Source organism: Notamacropus eugenii, chromosome 1 (genome assembly GCF_028372415.1).
Source record: "Notamacropus eugenii isolate mMacEug1 chromosome 1, mMacEug1.pri_v2, whole genome shotgun sequence".
Lineage (NCBI taxonomy): Eukaryota > Metazoa > Chordata > Mammalia > Diprotodontia > Macropodidae > Notamacropus > Notamacropus eugenii.
Window position 1 is genome coordinate 356,940,594 of NC_092872.1, and position 22,323 is coordinate 356,962,916.

Below are 22,323 nucleotides of genomic sequence, written 5' to 3' on the forward strand. Positions count from 1 at the left end.
GAGCTGGATCCTTCACAACCACAATTTCTAAAGTAAAAATATTCCTTGGACATTGGAGCAGCTTGAGTGCAATTGTTTTTAAAACCTGTCTTAGGGAACATCGTGCTCCAGCCTTGCACTGTAACTTCCATCAGTGTGGCAAGGAGGTAGTGAGTGGGTCCTTATCAGCGAAGTCTAGTCACACAGCTCTTAGAGGGAATCTGTTTCTTTGCAGGCTCGAGCCCTTAGCTGCAAGCTTCGATTCATAGGAAGAAGCAGCCAAAAAAAAAAAAAAAATTAAAGCAAAATCAAAGTCAGCGTGTTATGATTCCCTCACATTTCTAAGGGGAATACTCTGGAATAGGAATGATATTTCCACTGAGGTTTGCACCGCCAGTTGCTTTAATTACATTAAATAGTGGTGTAAACCTCAGCTGAATGTAAACGGACTTCAGGAGTCGTTAGCATAACCATACTGAATCGCAAGGAATAATGTTACTAGTGTTAATGTGCTAACAATCTTTATTAAATTAATCCTGTGAAGTGTTCATTTTTACAAATTTTGTTGTGTGCATGTTGCAAGTCACCAGTGTTTTGTGGGAAAGATTGAAAATGCATGGAAGGTATTGTAAAAAAAGGGAGAGACAAGGTTGCTTGCCTCCTGTCTGAATTAAAGGAAGTTGGGGATTTTTGCAGTCAGATTCTACCCATGTTGAAAAGAGGCTCATGATATGGATATTAAATGCCATCGAAATCCAGAAAACTAGGGTTAAAAGGACTACTTGGTTGAAAGTAATTACAGGTCTGTTCACTTTTTTCTTTTTTTTTTTAGTCAGTGACATTTCAATCTTGACTTGAGAAGTAAGAGGCCATAGAAAGATTTTGTTCTTGTGTGATATAAAACAGTGAGCCCCAGCTAGACTCTCCACACTTCCATCAAAAAAACACTGGCATTTATTTTACTACAGTACAAAAGGTAAATTGATTTTAAGGCAACTCTCTCTCTCTCTCCCTCTCTCCCTCTCCCTCTTCCCCTCCTCTTCTGTCTGTCTCTCTGTGTCTCTCTATCTCTCTCTTCCTCTCCTCTCCTCATCTCTTTTTATTAACCAATGGCCCAGTACCTTTCTTGCCTTCTTGAAACCAAGTTCATTTCTATTACTTCCATTACAAGAAACCCTGCCGTCCACCTTGATTGCGATTTTTTTTACTGCCCAGGTAGACTCAGAGGCCCTAGCCCCATAAAGGCTTGATGACACTGGGTTCCTAAAATCTGCAACTCCATCTGCACCTGAATTTTTTTTTATCTTTTCTCGGTTGTTTCATGCCTGAGTTGTTGCAATAACCTCTGTGCCTGGGCATTCCTCCTCTTTTATCCTCCTTTTATTGGGCTGTGCTGAATTATTTCTAGCTCCTCATTTTCCAAGATCCTTACTGTTCAAGCAACAGCTTTTTATTTATTTAATTACTTTTAGAGCACACACACACACACACACACACACACACACACACGTGATGTTTGATGGTCCTAGCTTGGCCTCCCTGAGTCTTCAGAATGGTGATACCTTTCCATTCAATTCACTGGTTGATTTTTTTCATATCCCTCCTTGATGACCCAAAGGTACAAGTAGTAAGGGAACAAATTAATTATTCCTTGGCACTCTTTATTATTTTGATAGCTCATAATCAAGGTTTAGTTTTTTACATTTAGTAACTGATAGAAAAAAATAGTTGACATCCATTTAGGGCTTTTAAGGTTAACAAAGAATTTTATATAAATTATTGAATTTGAGCCTCAAACCAATTTTGTGAGATCAAGGGTTCTATAGATATTTTCATCTCATTTTCCAGGTAAGGAAACAGAGACTCCAAGAGGTTAAGACCCTTATCCCAGCTAATAAGTGTCTGAGACGGGATTTGAACTCAAGTCTCTCCTGACTCCAGGTCATTATTGTTCCTTTCCTTCTTTTTTCCCTTCTTCTAGAGTAAAAATGTCCCCATTTAAAAATCCATTTTTGTTGTTGAATCAATCAGTCAGTCAATGTGGACAGAAGTACCTTTATTTCATGTGTGTTACCACTTCTTATGATTCCAGACTTCAGTTTGGGGTTGAATTGTGTCATATTGTCTAAATTGACAAGGAAATATTTCAACATTCTTTTCATTTATGTGCTAAACTATCCTTGAATTCAGTTGAAAAGTACAAGTGGCCCACAGGATCATGGCCTCTGTGTTATATCTCAGTTCTACCCCACTAAACTCCTAATGAATTTCACTGACTTTCTCTATTGTCTCTGAATTATGTACTCAGTCTTTCCAGTTTCCAGGTTAAACTTTTAATCCAAATATACCTAATTTAAACATATGAGTATTGCATATACGACATATTATGTGTTATACTTTACAATATAGAGTGCTTTGATATTAAATACCCATTATAGAGTTGATGGACTACATCATACAAGCAATAAGAAATTTAATGCAACTTTCTTAAAATTCAGTGTAGAAAGGGCCCCAGTGTGATTGGTCTCATGGAAAAACACTGGACTGGGAATCCGGAGGTTGTATTCTAAATTCTGGTTTTGGATTGAAACTAAGTTGTGTGACCCAGGGCAAATTACTTTACTTTTCTAAATCTTATTTTCCTCATTTGCAAAATGAAATGAGACTGGATAAACAATCTCTTAAGTACAATGGATAGAGCCCTGCACCTGGAATCAAGAAGACCTGAGTTCAGACGTGACCTTAGACACTTCCTAGATGTATGGCTCTGAGCAAGTCATTTAACTTCTGTCTACTTCAGTTTCCTCAACTATAAAATAGGGATCATAATAGCCCCTGCCTTCCAGGGTTATTTGTAAAGTGGTTAGCACAGTGTCTAGCACATAGTATGTACTTTAAAAATGCTTTTTCCCATCCCTTCTCCCTTCTCTTCTAACTCTAACATGCTTTGACCTGTGACCCTTAGGCCCCTTCACCTCCAACATTTGATGAATCCTAATCGATCTGTAATTTTTCTGATTTTCTGCTATATCCGTTGGTAGCTATACTGATCAGATTACTAATATATCATATCTGTTTCTTGGCTGTAATAGGTAATGCTATTAAATTTAAATTTAAGCTAGTTTTACATCTGAATTTTAGAAATTTTTACTTCCCTCCATGGTTTAATTAGTTTCATAGTCACCCTTTTCTGAAGCTTCAGACCAGTACTGCCTATATCAGGGTGGTGGGCACCACTTTGGGGGCCCAGATTGCCTTAGCATGAGTTACTGTTTTCCCATCTATCTCCTGAATTGTCACCAGACTACCCAGCCTTACATTTTCAGTCAGGTGGGAGACTGGTTCTGGTACATTTAGGGTTGGTCAGTCCTTATGCTAGGGACTTTCCCCAGGAAATGGGAAAGTACTCCCTTTTAGGGGTTCAGGTAGGTTGAAGTTGCCCTGAAAGAAAACTATCTTAATTTTCCTTTTCATATTTGAGATCTAAAAGGTCTGACACAAATATGAGAGTGCTGGCTCCCCTTATCCCTTATCACTTCACTGGATTTCAAGGTCCCCATCACAGAGCCTCAACTCTCTTTCTGATTTTAATTCTCTGTTTGCCATTGTCAACCTGAAGAAATGTGGAATTTGATGATTTTTAGGATATCACCTAATTCTATTTTTTAGATGACCTAGAGAAAGAGGACTGAACATGCTGTATATGCTCCAGAGGATTTCTGCTGTTGGTACCTTTAAAAAACTGGAGGCAGCTACAATGAAAACCAGAACCTATTGGAGCCCAGCAACAGGGTGCACTAGTGAGCCTTTAATTTCAAGAGGCAGGAAGAAGCCTTCACTCACTTTCCTTGCAAAGCCCCCAATGGTGGAAATTAAAATGTTTTGTATAGTATTGTCATATGTACATTTCTGAGTTTGGGCATTTGCTCCTTCCTGCTCTCTTTGGCATGCCTTCAATGTGCAATGTGTTAGAATGCATCGATATTTTTAAATGTGATTCATTTGGATGGATTTAGGAGATAAAAAAGAAGAGATTTGGGGGAGACAGTCTCATGATAGTAACAAAATTGAACCCCTGGAAAAGTTCAGTTCCAAATCCCAGGGCCGTGGGGTAATATCTTCCAGGTACCAAAGAAAACTCCAGGGGATAACCAGCTGTTGACTCTGAGTGGTCAAGTAGCTGATGTTTAAAAATGTGATTTTAAGAGCCTTTGGACTAGGAGACAGAAGATCAGTTTTTTAATCCTGGCTTTCTCAATGACTCCCTGTGTAATTTTTTTGCTGTCTCTTTTCCCCAAGCCTCAGTTTTCTGTTATGTAAAATGGGGACAACAAATTCCTTGTCTGCTGTAAAGGGTTGTTCTCAGGATCCCAGGACCATGCATTATTTGAAAGTATTTTAAAAAAATTCTTCAGCACCAGACACATGTAAAGCATGATTATTGTGAATAATAATTGTTTATTATGACATTAATAAAAATAATATTTGTTTTGTTGAATAATGATAATGATGATAATAACCTGATCTCAAGGCCCAGAAAATTACCCATTTTTGTTCTAAGATAGGGTACTTTCTTGCTAAAGTTCCAGCAGAGATGCCTTTTTTAGTGGTTTCTCTCCTCTTCCTGCTAACCAAACAGTAAGGAATGACATCAGTGTAAGTCATTCAGGTGAACCTAGGAGGCTTAGCAGGTAATTTTCTAAAGCAGCTTATTGTTAACCCACCCTGGTAGACTGAGAGGATTGTTGTCATTTCTTTTAATGCCCAAACACCATACCTTTTACAAATAGCTATGAGTAAATTTTTAGCGGGGTTTTAAAATGTTTTCATATCTAAAACATGACCCCAAAGGAAATCTTTGCAGAAGGCTATGTAAATCTCTTGCGGCCTATCTAATTTTTTTCATTGCTACCTTTACAAGAAACATGTACTCAACACCCTCCAACCTACCAAAACACAACAAGGAAGCAATTCTAATTTTGACACGCACACACAGATGTTTAACAGCACTCAGGAAGTGTAAAGTTCAGTTCACCATTTTCTCTCATTTTGTAGCTCTGAGATTATAACAGAGGTTATCTAATACAACTCCTGAGACCCAGAAATGTAGGGAGATGTAGTGAGACATGTTGGAAGGAGAGAGAGAAGGGTTGAATTCAAGGATATATCCACAGTGGTACCTTTTAGGGTAATGGATAAGGGGGAAGAAGGATGAGATAAGGATTGAGGACTTTTTAGTGGCTTTTCAGGATTAGACTGGAGCAGCATCTAGCCTGTTTCTGTCTGTTTTACCAGCTCTACTCTATGTCGTCATGGAAGATTTACATCTTTAATAATTCTCTGATCATTCATTCATCAAATATTTATTTAAGTACCTACTAGGTGCACAACCCAGTGTTTGGCCCTGGGGTTATACATATACATAATGAATATGACTTTATGCTGAACTTCATGTTTTTATTTCTTTTTTTTTATTATTAAATGCTCATATCATAAGAAAACAAGAGTCACTCTTTGTTGGTACTCAAAGCCATGGATGCTAATTAAAAATAAGAAAGTTAAAAGAGATGAAGTGATGGCTTCATGGTAAAGGTAAAAGTTGTGAATATTTAAGAAGTCAAGCATATCTGCATAGCTCTGAGATTTCAGCACAAAGAAGGCAGATGAGGCATCCTCCTTCCCTTCCCCAAGAAAAAAAAGAGAAAAAAAGGCAAATGATTTAAGGGCTGGGTCTGGCCTTCGAAGGAGGTAACTAGTGCCTATCTTATTTTGAGGTAACACTCAACTTTTTTTTTCCACATTGGAAATTGCCAAAATGGATGTCATCAGCTGCTAATTAGATGTATTTTAACTACAGGATCATTTTACTAGCTAATACTGTTATTATGTGCTTCAATGTGAATCCTTAGTGGAGCTCTTAAGATAGAAAAGTGTGAACTTATCAGACATTTAGTGAAAAAGACCTTGGGTTGGTATAAATACTTTTCTAGGAGTGAAAGAGGGACTTACAGCTTCTCCCCCTCCCCCTACCTCTTACCTTCCACCCGGAAGAGAACGAATCCCTTGAATCAACCCTACAAACCCTTCAGAGCTTGGTCATCTTATGTATTTCCCTTCTCTCTTTCCCTCCCACTCCAGACTTCTAACCTCACTGTGATGCAACCCTGTTGTTTGTTTGCAGTTTTCTTGTCTTTATAGACTCAGGCTAAAGCCAGATATGATGGGGGTGGGTTAGAAGAGGAGGAGTTTTTCGTCAAGGGACCTTAAGGACTAGCACTAGGGCTAGAGCTAAGTGCTAGTGTGATCGTTCAATTTCTCTGCCCTCAGAAAAGTTTCATTTCCAAAGCATTTGTCATTTATTTCTAGGCTCTCCTCTAAAGGTTACTAGTATCTACATTCTCTAACTGAGGACAGAACTGGGAGCTTCAGTGTCAAACTAGTGGACAGTTAAACGATAGTAGAGTGAGATTTAAAGCCTTACCCTCCTCCATCTATCTATCTATCTATCTATCTATCTATCTATCTATCTATCTATCTATCTATCTATCTATCTACCTATCTATCTATATCCATCTTTCACCAGGAACCAGGGTCTACCTTCTCCTATCTCCAGCAACCCAGGAAAATGGCATTTATTTATTTCATGTTGGGGGAAAAAAAAAACCCAGAATGCTTCCTACATGTGAGCTGTACATTTTATCTCATGCTACCCTTCAAACACCTCCCCCTCTATCCACCCATCCTCACCTCCGTTTTAGTGCATGGTATTTTTATCATCTTTAAAACAAAGTGGCTGGCAAAATATTTAACGGATTAGAAAGAAATGTTTTTATTTTCTCGAATTTGAATTGGGTTATCTGCCTATCTTGTTTATGAAATTTTGTGCAGTTTTTCCCTGCACAGACTGTGTGACTCTCAAATCTTCCCCAGCTCCATTTCCATATTTCTGCGTGCTTGTTCTTTGTTAATCACTTGGCAAGCGCTTATTTGAATATTAAAAATTTCTTTAATCATCAAAGGCAGGAGCACAGCTTCATGAATATTCATATTTCTTCTCCTCAGACTGGATTCTAGTTCATTACCCTGCAGTAAAGCCAAACAGTCATCAATCCCGCTCATTACAGCCGCTGGCGTTTTGATTGGCTGCCTGCTGCTGGTAGCTTTCCCCTTTTTTTTTCCCCTATGAGCTGTCGTGTACCTGCCAACAACAAAAAACATATCAACAATGCAAGAATAAATTTCTCTGGTTGAAAAACAACTTTGCAAACTTGTCAAATAGTCTTCATTGCTTCCCCCCCTCCAAAAAAAAATCTAAATAAATAAATAAATAGGAGAGAAACTTGAGCTTTAGAGATGAATATTTGTCAAGAGAGTTGACGTAAGTTTCATTTGCATAATGACTTTGTACTTCTGCATTAATAAAATTTGCATATGAAGCCATGTTAATTACTCCTGATCATGCTTTTTGCATTCATGCATAGTAATTTTCTCCGACTTGTGAGAATTAATGTCTTGGCATGGGGGGAGGGGGCTGAGAGGACTGTCAAGTTTCAGTACCAGGGTCCCTTGCTTACTCTTTTTCTCCCTCACAGTGTCTTTTTCCCTGAGCTCGGACTCATTTATGCAGTTTAAGTAGGAATCCTCAGTTTTAAATATGTATCAATTTAAACACAATCTGTGGCAAGGTAGATATATAGTACTTACAAAATGTATATAAGAGCTATATTTTTGAACACAAATGAACCCTACATCACATCCTTTTCACTCCTGCCTCTCTAAATCTCCTCCCATCCCCATCGCCTTTCTCCTCCCTTTTCCCCCCTCCTCAATTCCCCCTTCAGATGAGAAAACATGATCTGGGAAGATAGAAGATAATTCATTGGGTAAAACTTGAACATTCAGCTATGGGGAAATATTGTGTTGAGTTTTCCCAAATCCTATCAAGCAATTGTCCGTTATGTGTGTTTCTGTATAAGTGTACCCATGCTTGCATCTGTGGATGTGGGAGTTAATGAATGAATGAATTGGTATATACATATCTGTAACATCCTGGTGAAAAGGGAGACAGGCTACTTCTCATATCTGAAACAGGTGAATTTCTTTTAAAAATAAATTCTTACACTCTCCCATTTTGGAGTTCAACTATTGTTGCATGTGTTCGTTCTGCTGATGCTTAATAATGATGCAGAGAATGGAATGAAAATGAATGGAGAAGAAACAAAACCAGAGGAAAAACAAATGCAAGGCTAAAATGGAATCTCGAGTCCCTGTGTACTGTACTGTCACTGTCTCTGGCAGAGTTGTGTGATGTCCCCTAGGGTAACCAGAGCAGGCTCTCTGCTACAGTGGGAGGAACTGATAGAGAGTACACAGAATTCCAGAATTTATTGAAAACTACTGAGATTTTTTTCTTTTGGTATCATTAGCCATAATGCTATTTAAAATATATTTTGTATATACCTTTCCCAATGTATTAAGATTAGGTGTATTTGACGAGAAAATCACTACCTTCTCAGGTGAGGTCTAGAAACTGACATATCCTTTGGCACAGCAGGCATGGAGATTCAGAATGAAGGCAAAAATTCCACTTCTAATCTTATGATGGTTTGAGATCAGATTCTTTTCCTTATTCACTGTGTTATAGGGGATACAATGATCCAGGGATTCTCCTCCAGTAAGTAACTAGCTTCTTTGCATGTTGTCACAACTAACCTCAGCTAGAATGGTCCTTACCGTACTGCAGAGGGACTAGATTGGATAGTCAGGAGTTGTGGGCTCTCCTTCTTGCCCTGAAACTATTTTGCTGGTGCTCCTGAGTGAGGGATTTAACCTTTTGGAGACTCAGTTTACTTATCAGTAAAATGATGTGGGACTATATGATCTCTAAGCTTTCTTCCAGGCTTTTCCTTCCTGTGATTCAGTGATTCTAAGGCCCCTTGGATTCCAGCTCCAACATTCCATATACCAAGATTCTAAGGCCACACCTCCATGCCTAATTGTTCAATGATTTTCTGGGGCAAAAGTGCCTTGTCCAGATGAATGTGCCCCCTGATCAGAAGAGGAACCCTTTCTTTGGATTTGTATCCCCGACACCTAACACAATGCCAGGCACCCAGTAGACATTTAATAAATATGTGTGGATTGATTGATTAATCCTTTTCATTTCAAATGGAAGAAAGGGAAGTTTGGCAAAATAACTAATGAATATTAGAGTAAGGGTGGGAAACAATCTCGTTTTTAGATATAAAGCTGTTTCGCTGAAATCTAACACAAATCCTGGGAAGTGCAAACTGGCAACAGAATACATACATAAAGCACTAATAAAAATGGTTGGTTTTAATTATCATTATTACATATGATTGTTATATATGTTTTTAGCCTATGTCAGATACCAGAATAATCTCTTTGTTATTTCAAAAATGAGAAAGGAGTGATTTAATTTCTTTCTAACCTCAGTGCCCACTTGCCTCTAGTAATTCCCTTCCTGATGGAAACTAATTTTTAGTTCACTTTGCATTTGTGAAAATTGTCCACTAAGATTGAAGATGATTCAGTAACTATTGATTTTTTTCAGTTATTAACAATGATCAAAGAGATCGTGACAAAGGAAGCCATCCCCTGGCCTATAAATGGATGGGGGGCCGTGGTTGTGGTAGTACCTAGAGAGGGGGAGAAATTGATGCTCCTATTGCTAGCTCTACAGGGGCTAAGCATTGTAGGGACAGCCAATCCCCTTCATTTGGTTTTGTGGGTATTTGTTGCCTTCCCTGGGGCTCAAGCCTGGCTTTCACTTTCGGATCTGGTTCTTTGCTTTCTTTTGCGCTTTTAGTCTCTGCAGGGCTTGGCTACTGTATAGCAGGCCCCTCCCAAACTCTGACAGCTTGCCTGGCAATACTCACCCAGCCCATAGCCCAAACTCTGTGTATCCCCTTTGTAGCACACTGGGTGAGCCCCCGTTGCATATGCAGTAATCTCAGACATTAGGGCCTGCAGCTCATCACACCTCCTTAAATCTAGGCACTCAACCAGGAAGTTTTTATTGAGCACCTACTACGTGCACAAAAGATAATAGTGCTCAAAAAAAAAAAAAAGATAATAGTATGCTAAAAGACCTTACAATCTTTAGTAGGATTTGAATTCAAAAGTATGATCTTGAACTTTTCTGGACCTTGGTGCCTTAAATGTATAATGAAAGACTTGGCCTAAAGGAAGTCTCTTCCATGATTTCTATGATGGTTCTATGAAGCACCTTAGGTATATGAAACACTATAAGATTTAATAAAGTATTGGAGAAACAACATCACACAGGGCCAGATTTGTAGTGGGAGAACTTAGGACCTTGGGGCAAGTCACTAAATTTGTTTGGGCTATAGGGAGCTAGACTCCATAACCCTTGAGATTCCTTTCAGGTCTGTATCTGTGATTCTGCGTTCATGCTTAAGCATGGTTGCATATGAGATTATGTGATTAGAAGTGCTGTGGCTGTTCAGAGGAGAGTGAGATCTATATGAGCTGTAGAGGTCAAGGAAGACTTCGTGGAAGAAGCTGCACATGGGGCAAAGCTTCGCAGTTTGGGCTGAGGTTAAATGATTCTACGTTTCTCTTGGCCCACAGTCCAGTTGCTGTTGGCCAAGTACACCCTGTACAAGACAGTTCTTTAGTCACCTAAATCTGATGACTCGGGGGTGGTGGTGGTAGAAGGGAAGAACCATAGTGTTTTTCATTTTCATGTGTACCTGAGAGGCCCCAGAACATTACTCACTTTTACCTAGGTTACAATGCCAAACAAGATCTCTTTTGGCAAGGCAATACAGGATAGTAGAAACAATAATGAACTGATTCTCAGAAGACCAGGGTTAAAGGTCTGGTTCTACTTCTATTGACTCAGTCATTTGTACCATTCTGGGTCTTACTTTCCTTATTTAGAAAATGTAGAGCTTGAAACAAATTATTTCTTAATGACCTTTCCAACTCTAACATGCTTTGGCATTTTAGGGTTCTTTCACCTGTAACAGAACTATAGGAATCTAATGTTCATTTTGGCTGCAATATTTTATTACTCTTATGATTTCAGAAGGACACCAGAGAAGAACCCTAGGCTAGGATCTGGTCTATGACATTTGCTCCTTATGTGACCCAGAGCCAGCTACTTGGCCTACTTGGGCCTTAGTTTCCTCATCTGCAGAATGATGGCACTGGACTAGGAGGCCTCTTGGGTACCTTTCAACTCTGTCTATAATTTGGTGATCCTCTGAATTCCATAAGCTGTCTCTAAGGCCCTAAGTCTTCATATTCACTGCAGTCTCTAACCAGAATTCATGGCAGCTGGTCTAGTTTGGTGGCACTCACTGGCTCCCAGTGTGCTCCTAGAGAGGAGCTAAGAGCCAGACTAACATTTTGGGAAACATCTGATTTCTGTTTGCCCAGCACAGAGGGGTACCCAAAATGTAATGTAGATACAGTGTCAGGGACAGTGATCTCTACCTGTTTGTGTAGTCAAATCACACAGTTGTGCATTGTCCCGGGAGCCACAAAGAGATGGCTTCTCTTTAAAAAGTGGGCCTCCCTCCCCCAGCCCCAATCCTTCCCTGGCCTACACTTCCATGATGCACTGGAGCTCAAGCAGTTCCTTATACAGAGAATTTAGACTCTTCACTTGTGGTTTTGGCAAAAGCTTCACACAAATGTCTTGCCCTGGTGGTCTCCTAGCCATTTAAGATAAATGACAAAATCAAATGCAGTCTTTGCAGAGCAAATGTTGGATGTTGGGCCATGGATAAGGCATCACCCATTTGTTCCCCACACGTAGCTGTCAATTCAACACTTAGTTGCAGTTCTTTGGAGCTATGACTTTGGAGAGGGAGAGGCTACATTGACCAGCATTGCTTGATTAGAACGGGGAGTTTTGCTGATTTTGATGGGGCTGGGATTTGGGGGTGTTATGAACGTGGTGCCTAGGCGTCCTCATCTGTGTGGCTCTGGGTCTACTTATTCACTGGCTTTGTGGAAATGAGAAGAGGGAACTATGGAGCATCCATCTCTGAGGCTAAAGCACAGGTGGATGGTAAAGGAGTCACAGCTTTGGGGCTCTTAGAAAAGAGGACCTTGCCAGTCTTTTAAAAGGTTTTCTCAGGAATGCAAAGCCTGTAAAATGGGGCATACAAAATGCACGGTTGGAGCCAAACACAATGGGCCACAGAGGCTTGATTCTGGGCAGTTGGGTTTCAGCACCTCTGGGGAGCATGTCAAATGACAAGGGCTTCCATTTTCTCTGTGCGGGTATGTGAGGTCTGCTGTTGGTTGGCAGCCCTGCCTGAGGAAAGCCAGCCAGCCAGCCCAGTTTGGTGTCAGTTAAAGGCATTAACACAGCCATAAAATGATAATTCCCTTTAGATTTGGCCTTTCCAAACCTTTCTGATAGCTCCAGTTTTCAATAGCACTGTCTCAGCTCTTGCCACTTATAACTAGCTTCCTTGGTCCCCCTTTTTCATACAACCTTACCCCCCTCCCCCTCACTTCTCAGGCCCTATCTATGGATTACTTCCTATTTTAGCTCTGTCACTAAACAGCTGTATGACTTGAACAAGTCATTTCCTCTCTGGGCCTCAGTTTCCTTATACTTTCTAGCTCTAAAATCTCATTAATTTCTGTCCCAGATTCCCTCAAGGGCCACTGGGGCTCCCCCTTTTCTCTTCTCCCTTACCCACTGACCCCTGCAGAAATGCATTCATTTCCTCAGGGTAGGTGTGTGCCCATTTCTGCTAACTCCTTTCCCATACCCCAATCCCAATCCATGTCAATCGTAGATCCCCGACTGACCAGTTTTTTTTTTCCTATTGTTTTTTTCTCCAGGGCCTTCCAGGCCTGCCAAGCTGCCGGCAGCTCCCATAACTGCCTCCTCCCACCCTCACACATCTGTGATTACGCCACCTCTCCGCACCCTGGCCTCTCTCCCACCCTGCTTTAGCCTGCCCTGCTGTGCTGGTCATTCAGTCTCAGTTGGTGGGACTCAGGCTGAGAGTCAGACTGAGACTTCAGGCACATTTGGATGCCATTGTCAGTTGTCAGGTAATAGAATAAACATTTTTTTCTGGTGGGGGGGTGGGAAGAGGGTGGAGTTGGGGGTGGGGAGGTGGACAGTGGCGCTCTTACTCAAACCTCTGTGAATGATGCCAAAATATGGTGGGAAGATTTGCAGACTTCTTTGTGGTATGTTGGGGGAAGGGAAGGAGTTGGTGAAGCACCTTAAAAATTCTTTGCTGGATCCAGGGGAAATGGGCAGGGAAGCCAGTTAACTAATACTCCCCTCCCCAATGCTGTCAGATATCACACATGACCACCTTGGGTACCCATGCCTGAGGAGCCTTCCAGGAAAGGATATCATAGGGTCTCTCTGAGCTGCCTAGTGTTCAGTTTAGTTTCAGCATTTATGGAGCACTTACTAGATGCAAGATATTTTATTGGATAGCTTTTGTAATCAGAAGTCTTCTTTTTTTTCCATCCCTTCTCCCCCTGGTTTTCAATGTTATTGGCATTAAAGGTTACCTTTAAGTCTCTTTTTGAACATCATTCCAGACCTTCAAATACAACTTGCTAACTGTGTGACTTTAGGTAAGCCATTCTGGACTCATCCACATCCTGGACTCATTTTACTCATCTGTAGGATGATCTCTGGGGTTGCTGCTAGCTTTGACATTCTATGAATAAATGAATTGAAAGTCTTTGCTTTTCTTTTGCAGAATGTATAACACATTTGCTTTGGGCAGAGGTCTCAAAGTTTCTTGTAAGAAAGGTGACATAGGAAATAACCAGACCAAAAGGTGGTTGGAGATAGTAGGTCATACAGCGAGTGTGGCTTCTCCCCTTCTCACACCCCAGTTGGCCATTAATGGAAATCAGCCCATATTTTGAGAGCAGATCAGCTGTGTGTCCCAGGTCTGGGAGGCACAAACAAGAATAAGATATAAATGAATCTCTTCTCATCAGCAGACTGCTTTGCTATGGTACCCGTGTCTTCGTGGCAGGGTGTGAAATGGATGCAGCTCCATCAAGGAGCTAAGGGGTGAACGATGTCACTTACTCACTTAGCATCTCTTTGCTTTTTGACAGTAGCACAAGCACAGAACTCACTGGGTAGGAGAGCCATGAGAGAAAGGGTAAAAAACCTCCTCCTTCTAATTTAGATTCAGTGGGTTTTAGAAATGACTGGTGATTATCAATGAACTTCTCCTCCACCTCCAGAGAGTGTCACATTGTAAAGGAGTTGCAGTGGCTTGGGGAAGAAAAGATCTAAGTTTGAATCTCAGCTTTCTGCTTTTATTTTATTTTTTTGCGGTGGAAAGAGAGTGGTAGATTTGAAGTCAGAGAGCCTAGGTTCAAACCCCTGAATTTTCCATTTATTAAGTGACCTTGGGCAGATCACATAACTTCCTCAGGCTTCAGTTTCTTCATTTATATGAACAAGGGGTCAGACTGGATGACTACTAAGGACCCTTTCAACTGTGAATCTTAACTAGATGGAGAGAATACAGGACTTGGAGTCAGAAAGATCTGAGTTCAAATCCTGCCCTAGACACTTGTTAGCTGTGTGACTCTGACCTCACTCAGTCTTTGTTTTCTTATCTATGAAATGGGGATAATAATAGCACCTACCTCCCAGAGTTGTGAGAATCAAATTAATGAATACACACACAAACACACACACACACACACACACACACACACAAGCTTTGTTTTTTTAACCTTAAAATGTTATATAAATGCTAGTTATTATTACTAGTATTACTATTTCCTTGGACCTCAGTTTCTTCAAATATAAAATGAGGGAGTTGGACTAGGTGGTTTCTAAGTCCTTTTCTAGATATAAAAAATTCTATGACCCCATGAATAAAAAAATATCTCCAGACAAAGACTTCTTTCTCTATCCATATCTTCCTTCTTTCTCCAACACCATATCACTAGCTGCATGTTGGCTACAGTGAATGGAGATAATTTAGAACTTACCCACTATTTCACTGGAAAATAGAACTTCCATATTTCTGAGGCACTTGTCAGGGAGTTCTAGAAGCTCTGACCCCTGTTTGTAGGAGTCTTAGAACAGAACACCTTCCTTCCTTAATTATTCATTCCTTTATGTATTTATCCATTCATTCAACTGTTTATTCTACCTAGAGAAACAATCCCACTTGTCTTGAATTTTTTTTTTTCTTTCTGTTCTGAAATGCTGGTATGATAGACAGTGGATGGAGAAAAGGAGAAAGTAAAGATTTAAAATAGTCAAAGAAGGAAAGAGTAAGTCATTATTAAAGAGGACGCTAGGAATGACTCACAATTATGTAGTGATTTGAGATTGACAGAACCTGGCAATAGTCCTGTGAAGATGCACCTATCATTATCCCCATTTTACAGATAAGGAAACTAATAATCAGAGAGATTTGGAGACTTGCTGGTTGGTTATAAGAGCTGGCATCAGAACTGAAGTCTCAAGCTCTTCGAGGCCAGGGTACTGTCTTTTGACCCTTTTTTGTACCCCTAGTGTTTAGCATGATGCCTGGCACATAGCAGGCTCACTTAATAAATGTTGATTGATTGATGCAAGTCCAGATCTCTTCCTATGACAGCCTGTTGCTTTAATTCAGTGTGATTTGTGGTGTAGGGGCATTCTTTTTTAACTTTCTGGTTTTGTACACAGTTTGGGGAATGCTCTGTTCACTAAGTGGGTGATGCCAGCATTGTGGGGGAGATAGATCTGTTATCATGGCTTCCTCTAATTATTGCTGCCGTCTATGGTACTTAGAGAATAGACGACATGTATCAAAGCACACTCTAACTGTTGATGACAGGAGTTGGTCAAGTTCTGCTTGAAAGGAACACTATCTCCCCTTGGAAAGAAGGCTTGAATATACTTAACCTCGTGTAGTCTTCCATCTCTGTATGAAAGTAGACAGCCTGCTGTTGGGGAGCAACAGAGCCTAGCATCCGGCCAGGACTTCTGCTCTCTGTAGAACTTGCACCCCACCCGGACCAGCCAGAGTTGACATTACCCAACTGATGTGGTTTTTGTTTCAGAGTCTGACTCAATTCACATCAGAAAAGACCTGAGCTAATTAGGCCTTCTGTTTCTTTCTCAGTCCGGTTTGAGGCTTCTCAGAAAGCTAGCTCCTTTTAAAACAAGGCCACCAAACAGTTACTCTGCCTAACTGTGGATGTTGGGGAAGGGTAAGAGTCCTGGATTTAAGACAGAGGTCTTGTTCAAAGAATGACTATTTGTTAACTAACTTTGTAAACCTTAAAGGGCTAAATGAGCATCTGCTATTATTATTAGATGTGTGACTGTGACCAGATTTCTCTGGACCTCACTTTTCTCATCTGGTTGGACCAGATGATCCCTAACTTTACTGGAGGGAGGCTCCTATGGACTTCCCAATGGTATTTAGCTTCTCCGATATTATTAGTATTTCAGGCTTGATAAATGTTATTAGTCACCTGTGATACACCTTGCGTATCATCCTACCATGATCCTCAGAGCTGAGCAGGTAAAGTTATCTGTAATCTTTGAGTCTCTGGCTGCTATACTCCCCAGGATGGGAAATTGTCACAATCATGGTAAGGAGGCACCCAGGATGCGACTGCTATGAGCTTTATTGGACCACTGCCTTTCCTCCTCATTTCTGTTTTTAATTGATTGCTGGGCTGCTTCAATAGTTTAGTATAATTAGCTTTCCTCCCTCTCTTTGTTTTCCTTTAAGTCAGCCTGGGACAGAGTGCTGCTGGGCGATATTTTTTTGATCAATTTAAATACCTGAAAATATTCTATTCCAGTGGTTTTTGTCCCTTTGTGATTTCTGTCACTTGAATTGGTCTGTTTGCTTAAGTGTTTTTAGTGCCTGTGTAATTAGTAGTTGGAATAGTCATTAAATTTCTAGTAACCCCTGTTCAGGATATGCAGTCTGGTGTAAAAAGGGAAGGGGGCCACTGTATTTGCATCATTTGCCCCTTTTCTTATCAGGATGCATTGAACCTCTCTCTTCAAATTAATATAGAAAACCCGAGTGTAAAAAATGCTTCGCATAGGTTAATTGCATACCCATGAAATGTAAGCAGTTATTTATAGAAGGGTATGATTTTATGGGAGAAAGCAACATAGGTACGTGTGTGTGTCTAGCCTGGCACTGGTGCATTTTTGCAATCCCCCAACACTCACTTTACCACAGACACTCACTGTAACCCAGGCTGGTTGCTTGTCCCTTTCTAGGTCTGTGGTTCCTCACCTTTAAAATTGTGGATAATAAGATCATAGATTTAGAAGTAGCCTTAGATATAATCTAAATCAACAATTTTGTTTTACAGATGAGGAAACTGAGGCATTGGTTAAGTGACTTACTCAAGCTCACATAGGTTCTAAGTAGCAGAATGAAATGAACTTGGAGACCCCTCACAGCTCAGATCATCTGTGTTCTTTGATTTGAAAGTCACTTTCAGCTCTGACATTCTGTGTACTGTGAATTTGAGATACCAGTCAGCTCTGAAGGCCTTGTAAGAGTTGTGGTATTCTATGTCTTATCATTCTACAATCCTTTCCAGCTCTGATGTTTTATATTCTGTGATTTTTTTAGCTCCCTTCCTCCTCTGACAGTATATGTTCTGGGATTCTTAGGCCCTTGTCTCGATGGTCTCTATTCTATAAATCTAAGTCATTGTCCAGTTCTAACATTCTAGTTTCCATGTTTTTAACATTTTATATTTTAGGATCCCTCTCAGCTCTAAAAATTCTAATCAATGTTCATTCTCAGTGTATGTAGTTTGTAATATAGAAACACGAATCTATGTTACTATGTATTACAGTGCTCTATGGAATGATTTCTTATTGAATCTGTGATGCATATTTTTAAAGCTCTTTGCATGTCCTGTTGTTAGCAGATGGAAAAGAGATTGTGAAACTTCATTGCATTTTTAAAATCAGCAAATGGTCATCAGCCAGAGTGATTAATAGATAGGGCTGTGAACTTCAAGGTCTAACACAAGAACACACAGGATTCTAGCTCAAGCAAGCAGACGTGTTTGCATTTAATAGAGGGAGCCAGTTTTAGTCATTAGTATATACTAAAATCACAGAGCAATCTTGTAAAGTTAAATTCAATTTACTTTTCTACTGAAATTGTGCTTACTGTATTATTTAACTAGTCTGGGGTTTCTTGGCATGAGTTGAAGCAACAATAAAGATAAAAGAATACCTGTAAGTAAATAGTAGGGTTTAACAGTAGAATATAGTTTTTTCCTCCTTCAATTATATCCCAGTGTTCATTTTGTGTTGGTTTTATAACCAGAGCCATCCAATGGGAAGCAGCAGATTAGACCACCCTTGATGTGAAAGCTTGATGCAATTAATACAGTCTGTCTCGAAAGCGGCATTATTTCAAAAAGTTCTGTGTTAATGATATGGTATGTGTTTCGCACATTTCATGCTAGAAGTGAGCTGGAGTTTCATTCCGGACTGGGTTTGATTAACACTGGAGGATCAATGGAAAACAAAATGGGGATGTGAGTAGAGATTGCAGACTCGTCCAGCCCCAGTCACCTCACTCATCAAGTGCCTGGACAATGCTGTGTTTTTGCTTCTCGCTGAGGCAGATGTCAGATCCACCCAAAATGGGCTTTAGATCGTCCTTTGAAAAGGGGGGATGAAGGGGGGAAAAATATGTGCATGTTAAAGACAAAAGAAATACATCAGCATTGAGATCATGGCTAATTATTTTTTCTTTTTAGCATCTTGCAAAATAATTTTGTTGAACGATCTCTCTATCAAAGCAGGTTATTTGAAAATATAACATTTCACGAATTCATTTGAGAAGTATTTCCTGAGTGCCTACTGTGTATTAGACCTTTGTATATCTATCATGGGATATACAAAAATGAATGGTGTGTTCCCTGTCATTAAAGAGTGTATCTTCTGGCAGGAGAGAGAAAACCTCAAACCCAAGTAATTGTAAGGGAAAATTTGGAAGTGAACTAAGGAAATGCAGAGTACTGTGGAAGATAAGCCTCTTCTGGCTTGGTAAAGGGTAAAGGTGGCAAAGGAGGAACATGGATATCAGAGAATGTTTCTTAAAGCAGGTGACATTTAAGCTACACCTTAGTAGTTTTCTTACATTTACTTAATTAATAGAAAGGGATGTGTCTGTGTGTGTGTTTGTGTGTGTATACATACACACACACATATATACACACATTTGTGTATATAGAATTTGAAGTTTACCATATATATGTTTATATACATACATATAGAAACAGTACTAAAAGTCTACCCTATATATGTGTATGTGTATGTATAGTGCTAATAAAATACATATATACATACATATATGCATATATGTGTATATGTACATTTCTCATGAGTAAATAAATATTATAAAAATATTAGGGCTCAACTTAAATGCCATATCCTTTATAAAGTCTCCTCAGGAAGATAGACTTTTATCACCCCACTAATGAGAAAGTTGTGTGTGTTTATATGTATGTATGCATTTGTGTGTGTTCTATTAATTGAGTAAATAAATGTTAGAAAACTATTAAGGGCCAACTTAAATGCCTCTTTCTTTATGAAATCTTAGACAAACAGAAGAGTTATATGAGAACTTTTGTACATATATACATGTATATGTATGTATGTCTATAGAACAAAAATGTATATATTCTACTGAGTAAGTAAATGTTAAAAATTGTTAAGGTCCAGTTTAAAATCACACATATGTATGCACATGCGCACACACACATTTAATACTATGCCAAAAGCTGCCTGATCAAGGATGCCTCAAGAATGAACAGAGTTACTCTTCAAAAACATAGTACAGTTTAGTTTAAATCAGGTAACCTGAGTTAGCAATGCTAGTTGAAGGTAGAGATAAAAATTTAGTTAAGATATAGTCCTTCCACTCATGGAGTTCATAATCACTAGCACAGAACTAGGAAAGTCACACAGGATTAAATCTAATACAAAATTATATTCAATAAGTAGCAAGTAAAGATTCAAGTGTGTTTGCTATGCCAGGCATTATGCTGAGGGCCAGGCCAAAAAAAAAAAAAGAACAAAAAGCCAAGGTCCTGTCCTCAAGCAGTTTATAGTCTAATGGAGGAGATAATATACAAAAAACCCCAACACATATGCAAGGTATATACAGGACATTAAAGATGTACAAAAGAAAGTATTTTATGAGCTGTATGGAATGACTGGAGACGTGGAAGACTTCTTGGAAGAGGAGTCATTTAAGTTGGGCTTTCAAAGTTAAGCACCAATTCAACAAGCAACATTGCCCACCCGTGTACTAAGATGAAGCATTCCCAGGCATTAGGAAAAATGTTAACAAAGCAACAATGCTACTATGCATATAGCGTAGAGATGAAATGTATGAGACAAAACTGGAAAGGCTGGATGGCATCAGATTGTGGAGGGCTTTGAGAGCTGGGCTAAGGAATTAAAACTTTTGGGTAAAGAAATAATAGTAACTAAAATACATCATAGCATTCACTATGTTCCAGATCCTGTGCTACGTGTTTTTTAAATTATTATCTCATTTGACTCTCACAACAACCTGGGAGATAGATGCTATTATTATCCCCGTTTTACAGATGAGGAAGCTGAGGCAGATAGAGGTGAAGTGATTTGCTCAGTAAATGGCTGAAGCCGGATTTGAACTCAGATCTTCCCTGACTCTGGCCTTAGGACTATATCTGCCGTGCTACCTAGTTTGCCAACAACTTGGCAAAATCTTTGCATAAATGTTAGGATGATATGAAGGATACGAAGGGAGGGAGTGTGGGAAGGAGGGAGAAAGTCTTGAAGACCTGATAGGAGAGCTGCTGAATTAGTCTAGGAGCATATGATAATAAGGGCTTATTCTAAGATGGTAGCAGTGGTGTGAGGGAGGAGACAGATGCAAGAGAAATAGCATGGGATGTACTGTTTTCTAACATCTCCACTTCTTGGAATCACAGGCCACCATGAATGCTACACCAGACAGATTTTCCTCACATGTGCTTTTCCTTGATGCATGTAACAATTGTAGATGGGCTACAGGATACATATAAGGGGAATGACATGTATCAAATCAATTTCACAGGATGGGTTTAGGTAACTGATAGAACAAATGAGAAAGGCCCAGGTATGGGAGGAACACGAGGTAGACATCAGATTTTAGAAAGAGCATTGATAAGCTAGAGAGAGACCGAGGGGAACAAGCAAGAAAATAACAATAATAATAGTACTACTAATAATAACTAGAATTTATATAGCACTTTAAGTTTGCCAAACACTTTACAGATATCTCAGGATAGTGAAGATTATGCCATATAAAAATTGGTTCAACAAACTGGTGTGTTCTAACTGGTGTGGTGATCTAACTTGGAGAAGGGAAGACAGCTATCTTCGAATGTTTTAATAGCTTCCATGTAGAAGAGATATTAGATTTGTTGTACTTGGTTCCGAGGTCAGAAGTTGGAAGGAGGCAATTAAAAGTTGGGCAGGCAGTTAATAAGCATTGATTGTGTACCTCCCATGTGCCAAGTGCTGAGGATACAAAGAAAGGCAAAAGATAGTCCCTGTTCTCAAGAAACTCACAAATGTAGACTTGTTGTATGGAAAAACCACCTGACAATTACAGATATCTGAAAGTAAAATGAGTGGTCTCTTTGACTGGTAGATTCCTTCTCACTGGAAGTCCCAAAAAAGCAAATTGCATTTTTTTAAAGTTACATTATAGTGGAGTTTTTTGTTCAGGTTTGTGTGAAACTAGATAGCCTTTCACCTCTGACATTCTGTGATTGGAAAATTAGGAGATCCAGTATATTGGATCAGAGACTTAGATTATGGATGGTACCTCAGAAATCCAAGCAAATCATTAGCATCCTGAGGTCCAGCAAGGCTTAAATGACTTGCCCAGGATCTCATAGATTACTAAAGAGCAAATATAAGATTTGAACTCAGGTCCCCAGACTCTAAATCTAGAATTTGTTCCCCTCTCCATACTAGCCCCCCACTTGTCTTTGGAGAGAAAAGATGTGTGTCAGAAGGAGCTCAAAGGTTTGGGAGACAGGAACTCATTGGTCTGGGAGATTAGAAGTATAGATTCAAGGCACTAGCTACACTTTTGCTAATAAACTGGATTCATCACGTAAAAAAATCATTTTGCTTCCCCGAATCTCAGTTTCCTTGATTGTAAAGTGAGAGTTGGGGGCAGGGATTGTACTAGAAGATCTCTAAGGTTCCTTCCAGATGGATCTGCTTTTATATATGGTACTAAAGCCCTTTTCCAGATCTCACATTCTGTGTTCTCTGAGTCTAAGGCCCCA

The 22,323-nt window shown here is 39.6% G+C and overlaps 1 protein-coding gene across 4 annotated transcripts in view; it reads left to right on the forward strand.

The window, feature by feature from the left end:
• BCL11B (BCL11 transcription factor B) overlaps positions 1–22,323 on the forward strand; it is a 140,176-nt gene that overhangs the window by 37,821 nt on the left and 80,032 nt on the right. For 2 of the 4 annotated variants that reach the window (XM_072630280.1, XM_072630281.1), the window contains exon 3: positions 12,832–13,047. The exons of the other annotated variants lie outside the window; for them this stretch is intronic. In XM_072630280.1, coding sequence (XP_072486381.1) covers positions 12,832–13,047 — 216 coding nt within the window. The remainder of the gene's footprint in view (positions 1–12,831; positions 13,048–22,323) is intronic. 4 annotated transcript variants of the gene reach the window in all.